The sequence below is a fragment of the Mustela nivalis genome (assembly GCF_964662115.1).
Source record: "Mustela nivalis genome assembly, chromosome: 9".
Classification (NCBI taxonomy): Eukaryota; Metazoa; Chordata; class Mammalia; order Carnivora; family Mustelidae; genus Mustela; species Mustela nivalis.
This window is the reverse complement of record NC_139028.1, coordinates 45,007,438-45,020,813: the sequence shown is the minus strand read 5'-3', so window position 1 is coordinate 45,020,813 and position 13,376 is coordinate 45,007,438. Positions and strand designations below refer to the sequence as shown.

The 13,376-nt window shown below is 49.4% G+C and overlaps 1 protein-coding gene across 5 annotated transcripts in view; it reads left to right on the top strand.

The window, feature by feature from the left end:
- PANX1 (pannexin 1) overlaps nucleotides 1-13,038 on the top strand; it is a 45,130-nt gene extending 32,092 nt beyond the window's left edge. Inside the window, exons 3-6 of one of the 5 annotated variants that reach the window (XR_014299020.1) lie at nucleotides 6,136-6,359; nucleotides 7,409-8,067; nucleotides 8,477-9,137; nucleotides 10,273-13,038. Coding sequence is in view for 2 of the 5 variants with exons in the window: in XM_082684117.1 (XP_082540243.1) it covers nucleotides 6,136-6,359; nucleotides 7,409-8,067; nucleotides 8,477-8,556 (963 nt within the window). In the remaining 3 variants the exon portion in view is untranslated. Of the gene's footprint in view, nucleotides 1-6,135; nucleotides 6,360-7,408; nucleotides 8,068-8,476; nucleotides 9,836-10,272 lie in introns of those variants that run through there. The other 4 variants (XR_014299021.1, XR_014299022.1, XM_082684117.1 and 1 more) reach the window with 4 other exon arrangements.
- Nucleotides 13,039-13,376: the final 338 nt, after the last annotated feature.

The window sequence follows — 13,376 nt, the reverse complement described above, 5'->3', positions numbered from 1 at the left end:
AGGTGCTGATGCTGCTGGTCACCTTGGGCTTCCGGGTGGGTACCACTCACCTGGCCCCGGGTTTCACAAATTGTGTGTGCTCGTTAGTCATCTGGGACCTTGTGGAGATGTAGGCTCCAGCCCGGTAGGTCTGGCGGGGCCTGTGTTCTTCCTGGCAAGGGTGATCCTGCAGTTGTGCTCTGTGGACCACGCTCGGACAAGCAAGGATCCAGAGCATGGGGTGGACAGACTCGGACGTATGTGCTTCCACCAAACCCTGCTCCTCCATCAGCTATTTCTGTGAATAGTTTTTCTTTTTATTTTTTATTTTTTTTTTTTAATTTATTTGATAGACAGAGATCACAAGTAGGCAGAGAGGCAGGCAGAGAGGGGAGGGGAAGCAGGCTCCCTGCTGAGCAGAGAGCCCGATGCGGGGCTCGATCCCAGGACCCTGGGATCATGACCTGAGCCGAAGGCAGAGGCTTTAACCCACGGAGCCACCCAGGCGCCCACGAATAGTTTTCTTGGCGCGAGGCCATGCCCGTTCCTTTACATGTTCCCTCGTCTGCTCTCACATGCGCACCAGGGCTCCTGTGGCTCACAGACATTTACTGTCTGGCCGTTCGCAGGAGAGCCTTTGCCCACCCCTGATGGAGAATTCTAAAGCCCTCCCAGATGACTCTCTGGAAGGAAACTAACTCCCTGCTTCCCAAACAGTTTGTTCGATTTTCGTATAGATCTTCGGGAACGTTTGGCCTTGCTTCCTCGTCGCTTGGTTCTAATTCTGCCTTCAGGACTCTCTGCTTCCACCCGTAAATGCTTGCCTTACCGTCCTCTCTTCTCTAGGTCTCCCCTTGTGCCAGGACCCTCCCCCAGTGTCCCGAGTCATGACGCCTGCTACCCTGGGTGTCTTCCCTTGAGTGCAGAGTAGGGAGGAGAACCCGCCTTTCTTCTCCGTCCTCTGTAAGCTGCTCACGGACGCGCTGGCCTTTCTGTGTAGCCCTTCACTTGAGACTTCCCAAATCTGGGATTATGCTTAAAGTAAGTTATGGTCTGAACAACATGAGGCCAAAAGGAGACCTCTTCTGTGTGTATTTTTATTTTTTAAAAAGATTTTATTTATTTGACTGCCAGAGAGAGAGTGACCACCAGTGGAGAATAGTAGGCAGAGGGAGAGGGAGAAGCAGGCTCCCCTCCAAGTGGGGAGCCCGACACAGGGCTCCATCCCAGGACCCTGGGATCATGACCTGAGCTGAAGGCAGACGCTTAATGACGGAGCCACCCAGGCACCCCTGGGGTTCTCTTTTCGCCCTACCCTCAACGTCAGGACCCCGCATCCCTCCCTGCCCCTCTCAGCCCCTGCTGCGCATTTTCCTTGGATGAGCTCGGGCGCTTCTTGGCTCGGACCATCTCTGTGTGCTACACAGTCCTGAACCGTAAGATCAGCTGGATTCCCCCCATTATTTTCAGCTGCCTACTGCACCTCTCCACTAGGATGTGAGTTCTTGAGTATGGGCGTCTTACGTTCACAATTTCTCATCATCTCCCGTCCGCCTCCCACCTCACTCCCCTCTGCTGGGAATCCGTTCCTTCTTGTTTCTTCACTTCAGCTAATGGTACTACCCACACCCTTGCATAATAGAAACCCCGAATTAGCCTCTGTTCTTCCCTTTGCCATCCACCCCTCCACATGGGCACTGCAGCGTCTGCTTCTCGCCGTCTGTGGCTCTGGCCTCGCTCTCCCCACCGCTACTGCCTCCGTCCAGTGCAGAGCCCTCCCCGCCGCTCTGCCGCCGCGACCTCCTGCCTTGTCGCCCTCCTCTCCAGTGGGTTCCCTTCTCCACAGCTTGTAGGATTCAAGGAAGTTTTCACCACGCTCTGCGCTGGTGACTTCCCACCGCCTATAATGTGGGAAGCCGAGGGCTTCGTAATTTAGTTCCTGCTTCTGCCTGAAATGAGCTCCTACGGCCGCTGTAACAAATCACCACCACCCCCTCCATGGCTTGGCACAACAAATTCATTCGCTCCTATTTTTGGAGGCCAGGAGTTGGAAATGAAGGTGTCAGCATGGCGGGTTCCTTCTTGGGGGCTCAGGGAGAGAACTGTGTGCCTCTCTTCTTGTTTCTGATGGTGACCAGCAAGCTCTGGCCTATTTCCCAACAAGGTCACGTTCTGCAGTTCTGGGTGTATGTTTTGGCCGGGGAGGGAGCACCCTTCAACCCAGTACGTTCTTCCAGCCTCTGCTCTTACTGTGTCCTCATCCTGGGCTTGCCTGTAGCTTTGGTGCCCTGGATGGGTAGGAATTCACTAGGCAGAAAAGGAGAGAGAATTCCATGTACCAGAAAGAGTGTGTCCAAAGGGCGACAAAAAAGGGGAGATTTGAGTGGAGTCTTAATGTATGAATGGCATTCTTGTATGTTCTCGTTGCCTCACTGTCCTTGAAGACCTAGTTCAGGTGTCATCTCTTTGTAAAACCTTCCTTGACCTTCCCAAGGAAACTTCTCATCGCTCAGTACTTAAGGACCAACATATTTAGTGCCTGTCGCTTTAATGTTTTGATCATTTAATTACTAGCTGGTATTCCTGCCTGGCCCAGCTGCCAACCCAGATGGGTTTTTGTTTGTTTTAAGATTTTTTTTTAAGACTTTATTTATTTATTTGACAGACAGAGATCACAGGTAGGCAGAGATGCAGGCAGAGAGAGAGGAAGAGAAGCAGGCTCCCCGCTGAGCAGGGAGCCCAATGCGCGGCTTGATCCCAGGACCCTGGGATCATGACCTGAGCCAAAGGCAGAGGCTTTAACCCACTGAGCCACCCAGGTGCCCTAAGATTTTATTTTTTTAAGTAATCTCCATTCCCACATGGGGCTCAGACTCCTAACCCCGGGATCAAGCGTGGTATATTCCACTGTCTGAGCCAGCCAGGTTCCCCCCAGCCCAGATGATTTGGAATGAATTTACCCTTGTGCATTTAGTGCCATCAGCCGTGACCACGTACATTTCAGGGGAGGAGCTGTTCGGGCCTAAGTGGACACATCTTCACCTTCCACGAGGCAGGGGGGATTGGAATGTAGAGGGAGGTTGTACCAGAGCCCCTCCAGGCTTCCTTCCATCTGGAAGTTCTGCTGTCCGAACTGCAACCCCTTCCAGAAACAACACTTGGAAGAAACTTTGAAGGCAAACAGACTGGAAATTGTGCTGCCGTTTGGCTCTACTGGGCTTTGAGAAGCTTTGCTGTCACGGAAGAGCTCAGTGCTGTCATGACAGCCGTGACTTTGAGAGATGCCAAGTGTCTCAGACCTCATTTAGAGCAGCTGGAGTTCACGAGCAAAGCCATTCCCATCCAGCAGGTGCACTCCTAAAGTTTGGCAATTTTCCTATGTTCTGTATGTGGACAAAAGGATTTTAATGTTTTTTTTGGATATCCTGTTTCAATTGGATTGATTTTAATTCCACCTTGTTGCTGAGTCACTGAAAGTCACACTTTTGTTTTGGATGAAAAACAAGAGGATTAACTGTGCAGACAACCAAGAAATGGGGCGTTATTCAGCTGCATTCCTTGCAGAGGTGATCAAGGTAACAGGGTATCCGAGGAGAAAGCAAACACCCAATGTGTAATAGCTTTGAACACTCATTTTTTCAATTACCGTGAGCTATGCCGATCTAGTCATCGGTACTAATTATTGCTCCGCACGGGCCTATTGGAAAAAGTGCCACAGACTGTGAACAGTCACTTTTTCATCCAGAAGAACAGCTTGAGGTAAAAATTCTGCAATTCAAATAACTTTGAGACAAAAGAGACTTGTAAAGGTATCCCACAGCCCCAAATTGGAAATAGCCACCTCCCTGCAGCTCCCCAAGAAAACGCTTGGCTCTCCATTCTGGGAATAGCACCGATGCCATTGCACACGGTGCAAATGGGCGCCCTGTAGAATACGAGCTTCTCACCACAGCCAACTGTGAGTGACATGGCCAGAGTTCACCAGATCACAGCCTGTTGTGCATGTCACAGTGCAGTGGGTCCCTGCAAACTGGGTTCGTGGTTTGGAGAAAGCCCATCCCAGGCCAGAACCCCAGATGGAGGTGGAAGCATTGGTGAGGTGACCTTGGTGCTATGTGGCCTCCAGGAATGTGTCAGAGAGGCTGTGACCCTGGAGAGGAAAACATGTGACAGCTTGAATTTTTTTTTTTTTTAATGCATCTCTAACTAAAATTTAACATCGAGAAATACGTATCCTGCAGGCAGTAATCTCTGATGTCAGTGGTATCTGTGATTCTGGTACAGAGACCTTTACCTCTTCAAGTTGGTGTCAGACGATATGTCAAACACACATAAATTTGTTTTTTGATGTTGTGGTAACTCAATTATCCACTTCTTTGGTGAACTTTTAGGTATTACCTTACACATTTAAAGATACTATTCTTGGGCTGCTTGGCAGGCTGTCGGTGGAGGGCGTGACTCTTGATCTTGGGGTTGTGAGTTCAAGTCCTATGTTGGCTGTAGAGATTACTTAAAATCTTTAGAAAAAATACTATTCTGCATGAAAAACAAGGAAAGACCCGAGAAACTATCACAGAACCAAGGAGACGAGGGAGACATGACAACTAAATCAACAGACAGATCTTTGAGCAGAAAGAAGACAATGATGGGACTGCTGGAGAAATCCAAGTGCAAGTCTGAAATTGAGTTAATGATGGCTTCTTCATCTTGACAAGTGGACCACGGAAATGTGAAGTGTTGACAGTGGGAACACCAGGTGCATGTCATTCGAGAACACCCTATACGGTCTTTGCAACTTTTCTGTACATCTGACTTGATGGCAAGAGGCCCAGTGCTGGGTCTGCTGCCTGCTCCCAGACATGTGGGTTGGGAGATCTGTGTCCTCCCGAGGCCGTCACTAAACCTCTGAGGAGACGGGAGAGACCAGTCCAAAAGACGGGGAGAAGTTTTCCAGAAAAGTGAAACAATCTGTGGCGTATTGTGGAAAAGGCACGGCTCTGGGTTCAGAAAGGTCCGGCTTCCTGTTCTGTCCCTGGCTCTGGCTTTGTGCTCTGTGACCAGAAACCATTCTGGGCTTCTTCTTCCCCTTGGTGGAGGGAAGCCAATCAGTAAAGGCCTTGGCAGGGTGGTTGTGAGGACCAAGGGTATGATGTGTCCCCAAGGTAGCCCTTCTGTTGGTGTGTTGTGCATTTTACATGCTGGGCAGCATGCTAAACAGTTGACACAAATTAACTTAATCTCTTAAGTTACATGTACATCTCTTACATGACCGTTTCATAGATCGGGAGCCTGAGAGTCAGAGGCTCAGTGGCCTCAGCACCCAAGGACGCAAAGACGAACTTGAATTCAGATCCATGCTAACTGTAGTTCGTGGTCTTCCTTTGCCTGCTCTGAGGCTTTCCCGATAGCCCTGGTTCCTGGGTGCTCTTTGCTTTCCTGGACTCCAGACTCCCCCCATGTTTCTTTCTCATGTACATCCATGTCCAGATGCTCTCTGCAGGGCTGTGGTCCATGGTGATTGGCTGGTCTGGACCTGAGATGGCTCAGGTGCACACTGGGGGTGTTGGGCAGTCCCCAGCTCTGTCCCGGCACAGACGGTCCATCCTGCATTCTTGGAATTTTAACTGCTTATGCCCCTGTTTGATGGTGTGATTACTGGTTCACTCAGGCCACGATTTTTCTCATCCGTTTTGGGCGAAGTTGGCATTTATTTCCACATCATTTTCCCAGATTGGGGAGGGGGAGAGCTTTCAGATTAGTGACCTCCTAAAACCATGGCAGTGAAAATTAAACAATCCCCCAAAACCAGCAGAGGCCACTGTGACATTTACCTGTTCCTTAACTGGGGTTTTATTAAGGGATTACTCTAAAGGACATGGAAGTCATTTTGGTTTTTTGTTTCCTTCTGTGATTAGTGTAGTTGCCAGTTATTTCAAACTCTATTGAAGGGGGATTTTTTAAAAAAGTGATGTTACTTACCTGGGCAGGTGAGTTTAGACTTAAATAGTTACAAGGGAATGAGCCTGATTTCCGTCTGTACTTGGTGTGGGCATGCACATTGGTCTCCAAAGGAGAAAATGGTGTGCAGCACTTGCACCCTTAGGTTCCAGAAGTGAGGGCTCTGCGGGTCCCCTGACAGGCTCTCTTGTTTTTCAGTTTTTCCCCTACATCCTGCTGCTGGTGGCTATCCTCCTGTACCTGCCCTCCCTGTTCTGGCGTTTTACAGCTGCCCCTCATCTTTGCTCAGATTTGAAGTTCATCATGGAAGAACTTGACAAAGTTTACAACCGCGCAATTCAAGCTGCAAAGAGCATGTGTGGTCAGGACGTGAGGGACGGTACCAGCCCAGTTCCAGGCCCTCAGGAAAACATGGGGCAAAGGTAACTCAGCCCCCAGCAAGTATCTTGGGGGGCTTTGGAGTATGAGGTCTCAGTTCTTCTCCTGCCCATCTGGGCTTAGGGTTCCCACTGTAGTAGATGGGGTTGTGGGGGGGGTTGTCATCCACTTGCAGACACACTGTGGGAGCCAGGAAGGCTTGCTGGCCCCCAGTCTCATCCCACCTCCCCACGCCAGCACCTGTCCTCACATCCAGACGCCTTCCCTTGTTGAGGGGAATGCCGCCGTCTCGTGTTCTGAAAGGCTTGGGTAACAGGATGGCACTAGCTACTCACTGGTGCCAGTGGAGAAGCGAGGAGGATTATGGGGCCACTGAGCTTAGAGAACCAGAGAGAGAGAAGTGGGGGAACGAGCAGGCAGCACCTCGTCTCTTCACATTCTTCCTCTGGTTGCTGTTGTCAACAAGGGTAATTGTATTAATAGCTCTCGTTTTTAAAATACTTTATCTATCCCAGAGACTGTGTTTTCTCTGGGTACATTATCTCAACCCTCAGAACGTCATTACAACTAACTGCGTTGATTTTCTGCCTCCCCCTTCCACAAATAAAAAACACTGGCTTCCAGCTCTCTGCGAGAGAGCTGGGACCCCACCCAGGCCGGCGGGCCGAATCTGAACCCTGCACCCATGGAGCTGTCCGTGGGACAGCCTCGCCTGGGCAGGAAGGTCTATTTCATTGTGCACACCGGAGAAGATCTAAATCAGATTTAGAAACACTGGAATAAGAACGGTCCACGTGGAGTGTTCACCAGATGCTGGGCATTTTAAGAATTTACAAATGGAACCTGTTTAACCAAACCTTCTTTAAAACACGAAGGGGGAGAGAGTTCTTGGTAGCTTGTCTTCTTACTTGGACCTGATTATATTCCCTGATCCGCCAGCGAAGTTATAGGTGAAGCAGGGAGGGAGGAAAGGGGTTCGAGGTTTTTAGCGCGATCCTGTCCTGCGTGTTTACATCTTCGATATCTGCTCTTCGCGAAGGCTTCATTTTTTTTTTTTTTTTTTTTTTTATTCCTTCGTTGTTACTGTTTGCAGCCTGTGGGAGATCTCTGAGCGCCACTTCAAGTACCCGATTGTGGAGCAGTACCTGAGGACAAAGAGGAGCTGTAGGAACTTGACCATCAAGTACGTCAGCTGCCGGTTGCTGACACTCACCATTGTCCTGTCCGCGAGCGCCTACCTGGGCTATTACATCAGCCTCTCGTCGCTGTCCGACGAGTTTGTCTGCAGCATCAAGTCTGGGATCCTGAGGAACGACAGCACCATCCCCGACCGCTTTCAGTGCAAGCTCATCGCCGTCGGCGTCTTCCAGCTGCTCAGCCTCATCAACCTCGTGGTTTACATACTACTGGCCCCCGTGGTCATCTACACGCTCTTCGTTCCATTCCGGCAGAAGACAGATGTTCTCAGGGTGTATGAGATTCTGCCCACCTTCGATGTCCTGCATTTCAAGTCGGAGGCGTACAACGACCTGAGTCTCTACAACCTCTTCTTGGAGGAGAACGTAAGCGAGCTCAAGTCCTACAGGTGTCTGAAGGTCCTGGAGAATATTAAAAGCAGTGGCCAGGGCATCGACCCGATGGTCCTCCTGACCAACCTTGGCATGATCAAGATGGATGTCATGGATGGCAAGAAACCGGAGCCCATGGAGATGACGACAGAGGAGCCGGGGGACCCAATGACGGAGCTCAAAGGTAGGGGGAGCTCTTGGGGTGCCTTAGTACTAGGAGACAGAGGGAAAGAATCGATGCCACCCCAAAACTCCAGAGGAAAGTGTGCTTTCTCCAGACTGTCTTTGCTTCTTGGTCATGCTCTCACAGTCTCTGCCCCAGGCATCCATCCGTGCTGTCCTTCTTGCGTACGCTTGTCCTGTGCTGCTGGCTTTGTCCCCGGACTTCTGGGCCTCAGCCCGTTGTCTTCCATCTCTCTCAAAAGATACAGAGTTCGTTGATTGAACCGGAGCCCTGACCTAACTTCACCGTTCCCTGAAATGTGGCTTAGAAGCAAAACCTTGTAAGGCAAAGAACACGGGATTGATAGAAGAAAAGGTAGTTCATGCTGTCGGTTCTTGCTTTTTGTCATAAATGTTTTCTGTTTTTACAGATTCGAGCTCACCCAGTGATATTAAAGTAAATAACGGAGAGACGAATGCTCGGCAAAGACTTCTCGATTCTTCTTGCTGATTTTTTTTCCCCTTTACCTTGAGGTCCGTGGCCCTCTGCGACATGGAATTTGTATCGGCTGTCAGGTTCCCCGCTGGTCCTTCTGAGTGTGCCTGACTGAGTCCCTAAGGAAAATGACGGCCCCCAGAACGCTGTAGGAGCATGGTTCATGAACTTCCGATGAGTACCACCATGGGGGTGAGCCAGCCCCAGCAAGTGTACGTGTGAGTCCCTCACCCGGAAGGTGGGAAGGCTCATTCAGAGCAAGACACAGAGCCCTGTTTGTGCCTCAAAGAAGCCCCTTTCTGGAAAGATGTGCAGTAAGACTCAGTACCAGCAAGGACTTTGGAAGGCTTTTTGGATTTGCTACATGAAATAATGATAACACCTGTCAGGATACAGCTTTACTGGGAACCTCCTCTGTGCCCCTAACGACCGCTGCACGAGAGGAAACACTCACCGGCCAGCCGCAGACTTGCTGTTGGTGGTGTCCTCCTCTGGGGACAGTGCTGGCATGGGTTCCTATCCCCCAGGGCTCTGTGCACACCACTGCTCGTCGGCCACGGCAAACCGAAATCATGGCACTCCACCCTGGAAACGTGGTGAGCCAGGCAGAGTCCAGAGGACGTTGAACTGTGACTTCTGTATGGGAGAGGATGCTTGTCACAGAGCCTGGTGGGGAGATCTGAGCAGACAGAACAGGTTATTTCAATCCATTTTCCAAGGGATTCTGTGCAGGTCCTTTCTCTGTTATCAAAAGACTCGAAACAGGATGGTAAACAAATGAACAGAACACAGAATGCTTTAAAAAAAAAAGGGGGGGGACATTTCGCTTATTACAGTCAGAACTTATAAATGATATTGGCCATATGGTGTGCTTGGAACCAGACCAGCTTTGTGGTTTATTTTATCTATATTTTAAGCACATCTTTTAAAAATCCATTTTAATGTAGAATCCTGTGATGTCAGAACGGAGGCCATTTGGGAAGGATGTTCTAGCATTGATGGAGAAAGAATAAATGTTACAGACAGCTGTATCACACCCAAGCATCAATTCATACACATGAAGGCCAATTCAGAGTATATTAAAACCTGTCCCAGCTCTAACCATGTAGATAGGTCCAAACAATGTTTACATTTTATACAGAACCCTTTAAAATTCCGTTTGTGGATCTCCCTATTTTTATTCTTAGGAAATTAACACATTACTAAAGTGAGTAATCCTCAGGAACCTCAAAGTTTACATTTGGCTCCTAAGAAGAGTTGTTTACTTAATCCAATTAGTGTTTGAAAAACAAAAGTTACATAAGCTACTCAGAATATTCTGAGAATATTCTACTCTCTTTTCAGAATATTCACTGAAGTGGATTTTAGTTGCACTTCTGTGATGGGGTCTGAGATGGAAAGCTGACGGCGAGTCTCAAGGATGCATTCATGCTTTAAATTATTATGTGCTATTTATTACCTTTGAGTTCGTGTGACTTAGAAATCGCAGGAACCTAAATACTCCTCTTTCCTTCATTTTTCTATCACCGTGTCCAAGTGCTCCGTCACAGCTCCCCATACTGGCTTCTTTTTATAATTTGGAAAGATTTCTGAGCTATTTTTCTAGGAGGTACTTCTTTTCCCCCCAAAAGCTTCATCTTGCTTCATCTCCTCTATAGACAGCCCCTAATTTGTATTTTTGAAGTGGTAAAATAGATCCTTTTTTTTTTTTTTTTTTTTTTTTTTTTTCAGGAAACCAGCAATTCTCTAAGTCCTGTGCCATGTAACCCTTTTGTCATGGTTGGTGGGGCTGGAGTCCTTGCCTGCTCTTCCTTGTCCCTGTTGCAACACGCTGAGCCCCCAAGGTCCTGATGTCCCAGGCTCGTCATGCTCGTCCCTGACTATTGGACAGGACAAATAAGGCCGTTCCCCATATTTGAGGAGTTTAGAGCCTAGTCAAAAGCAGCAAAGGCAGAGGCAGGTACAAAGGAGTAGCCACAGTAAAGGCCCTTCCAGAAAGCTCCCAGCAGCTGTCTGTGTTCTCGGGAGACGCCATCTTGTTTTCCTGTCTCCTGGAGCTGGTGGTCTTGAGAGTCCAGTTCTGGTTTTTCCCAGAGGCTCTTCAGCCACTGGTCCTGTGGTGTGAAGCTGGGACAGAACACTAACAGAGTGGTTTTGCACAGGAAGAGCTCCACTGGCCTTCTGCTCGTTACCAGTGGCCCTTCTCCACTGGCCTTCTGCAGGGGAGAGGGGAGGTCAAGCCTGCGGCGGCCATGGAGTTACCCATGAATGACTGCTGTAGAGCTAAGAGGCCAAGGTGGATGCCCATCCTACAGTCCGGCGCAAGGAAAAGCGTTACCAGGAAAGTGAACTCTTCCATCCCCTGGGAGTGGCTGGCTTAAAGAACGACTTCTGAGGGTTCCCTTTCCAGAGGGTAAAGAGTCATTCCTTGGTTTCTACAGAGGGACCGACGGATCCTAACTGGGTACCCCAGGGCTACTGACTTCGTTTCCAGCTCTCATCTTCCTAGAAAGGCACCAGCTGAGGCTGGAACCGATCATCCTGGGAGCAGCACCTAGCCACCTGTTTGCTTTTCCCCCAGGACAGGCAGAGACTTACAGTGTAGACCTTCTGCAAACTTCCGGGAAGTGACAAACCCCGAAAGGCACAGACCCTCTCTTGTGATGCGCACACAACACTAAATGCACCTCCAGGGGCTGTCCTCAGGTGTGCACACGGTGAGGGGCTGGAGACCAGTCCACCCAGTGCACAGCGGAGGCCCCTTTGGCCTCCCAGAGAGCTGCTTCCAGCAACGTCTGCTCTGTGTCCACCTAGCGAAATCGTGTTTGCACACTTCTGAGTGGGCTGTACCCTCTGAGGAGTGGGTCTCATTGTTCAGAATCCGGGTGAAGAGCCAGTTAAGAGGGCATGTGGATGACAGTGGGGTGGGGGGGTGAGGGCCACTGCCACTGACCCTGTTCTGCCTCTCCAGCATGGAGAGCCGGTGAGCCTAACACTCGGACAGTGCTTTGTCCTATATTGTGCTGTGAAAACGCTAGAAACTTCCAGCTGCCTGGGCTGTCTCACTGCATGGTCGTGCTTCGTCTGTAGAAGCCAAGCCTCTCCAAGAATGAGCCAAGATGGGGAGATGGCTGGGCAGATGCTCCCACAGTTGGAGTGTTGCACACTTTTTAAAAATGTATTCATATTGGTTTATTTTGCTTATTGTCAGTCCGGGGTCAATAGAATATCTACGAGGATGGGCGTGGTTGATCTCGTGATGTGAGCTAAACCAGTGGCTGGCCTGTAATAGGCATTCTGTAAATATTTGCTGAACAAACACACAGGTATGAGAACTCAAGCTTGTTGGCAGCTGGGATTTGATTCGAAAAGGCACACAGTCCTCTACAGGAAAGGAGAGGAGAGACCCCCTCAGCCTCCTGTGGAGAGGGGAGTGTTTGTGTAAAATGACTACAGCCCCACAAATAAGCAGTGACGGTTCTTGGCTGCTTCTTGTGGCTGCTCTCCCAAGTTCAGTCCAAGTGCAGCGTTGCCCCGCCATGATTAGTGAAATTGAAGTTTTGATGCTCCCGATCTCCGTCATTTGATGCTCCTGATCTCCAGAACAGCCTCTTGAAAAGGAACGATGATTGAATTGTGCAGTTAGCGTTGATTGGGGTTTCACATGAGGGCGCGGAGATGAAATGGCCCTTCGGGACAGTCGTTGGCCGGGGCCCTATTTTTCACAAGTAATGTGAAGCCCCGAAAAAGGACTGGCAAAGAGGATAGTGTGTCCTTTTTGGAGCATAATAGATGTTAATTCACCCTTGGTTTGTTCGCCCTGCTTGAAATGAAATGTGTTGTGTTTGGGGGCTCTCTTCTTAGCTGCAAAAAACACTTCGTCACTTAAAGCATGTGGTTTGATCCGTGATTGTTCAAGTTTTTGAAAGTTAATATAGTTTCTCATGTCGTGAGTGCTTTCCCCTGCCCCTCCCCCACCCCCCAGAGGAGGAAAAGCCTTGTAGAATTCCACAGGGTCACAAGTGCTCCCTACAAAAGCTGATGCCACCCGTTCCTCTTTAACAAGTTGGCTTTTTTAAAAGCACCACTGTTACAGGCTCATGGAGTTCTGTGGAGAGGTACTCGAGGCGTACTTTAAATTCTTTTGAATGACTAAACATCTTCACAAACTTTTAAAGAAAAATACATGGGTTCTTTTCTGCTGTGTCATTCGGGAAGGACGATTGCTCGCTCTTCCACAAAGATCAAAGGATGACAGCGGATCACTGTGTTAGAAAATGACCCTTAAGAAAAGGACAAGAGTCTTGAAAACTCTGAGGTTCGGTGGTTCTCGCTAGGACGTTTTCGATTTCCACAAGTCACCCGTCCAAGTTCTGCATTCTGACTTCCCTTTAAGGAGGGATCCAAGGCTGCCCGTCTGTAGAGAATGTGGAAACAATGTTTTCATTCTGCTCGGCTTGCATCCACCCCAATAAAACTTCTCTCACTAATGAAAAATGCGTCTTGCCCTATTTCTTGCCTTCTCTTCCGGGCGGATGTCATGGAGGACGAGTCCAGAAATGTCATGAGGCTCAAGGCTCCTTCCTCTCCACCGAATACATAAAATTCAGTAGGCGTCGTGGTACTTGCTCCCACCCAGCTGGCAGGAACCAAGGGAAGAAAGCCCTTGATGAAGGGCCCACAGCTTCTGTAATTTGCAAAGCCAAAATCACATGCTTTCTGATTAGGGATTGTCCGCGCAGGCCTGGCGAGGAAGAACGGGGACAATATGCCGCTAAACATGGGTTGGCCTGCCTGCCTCTCTCAAGGGGGGACTGACTCCCTTATGTGTGGTC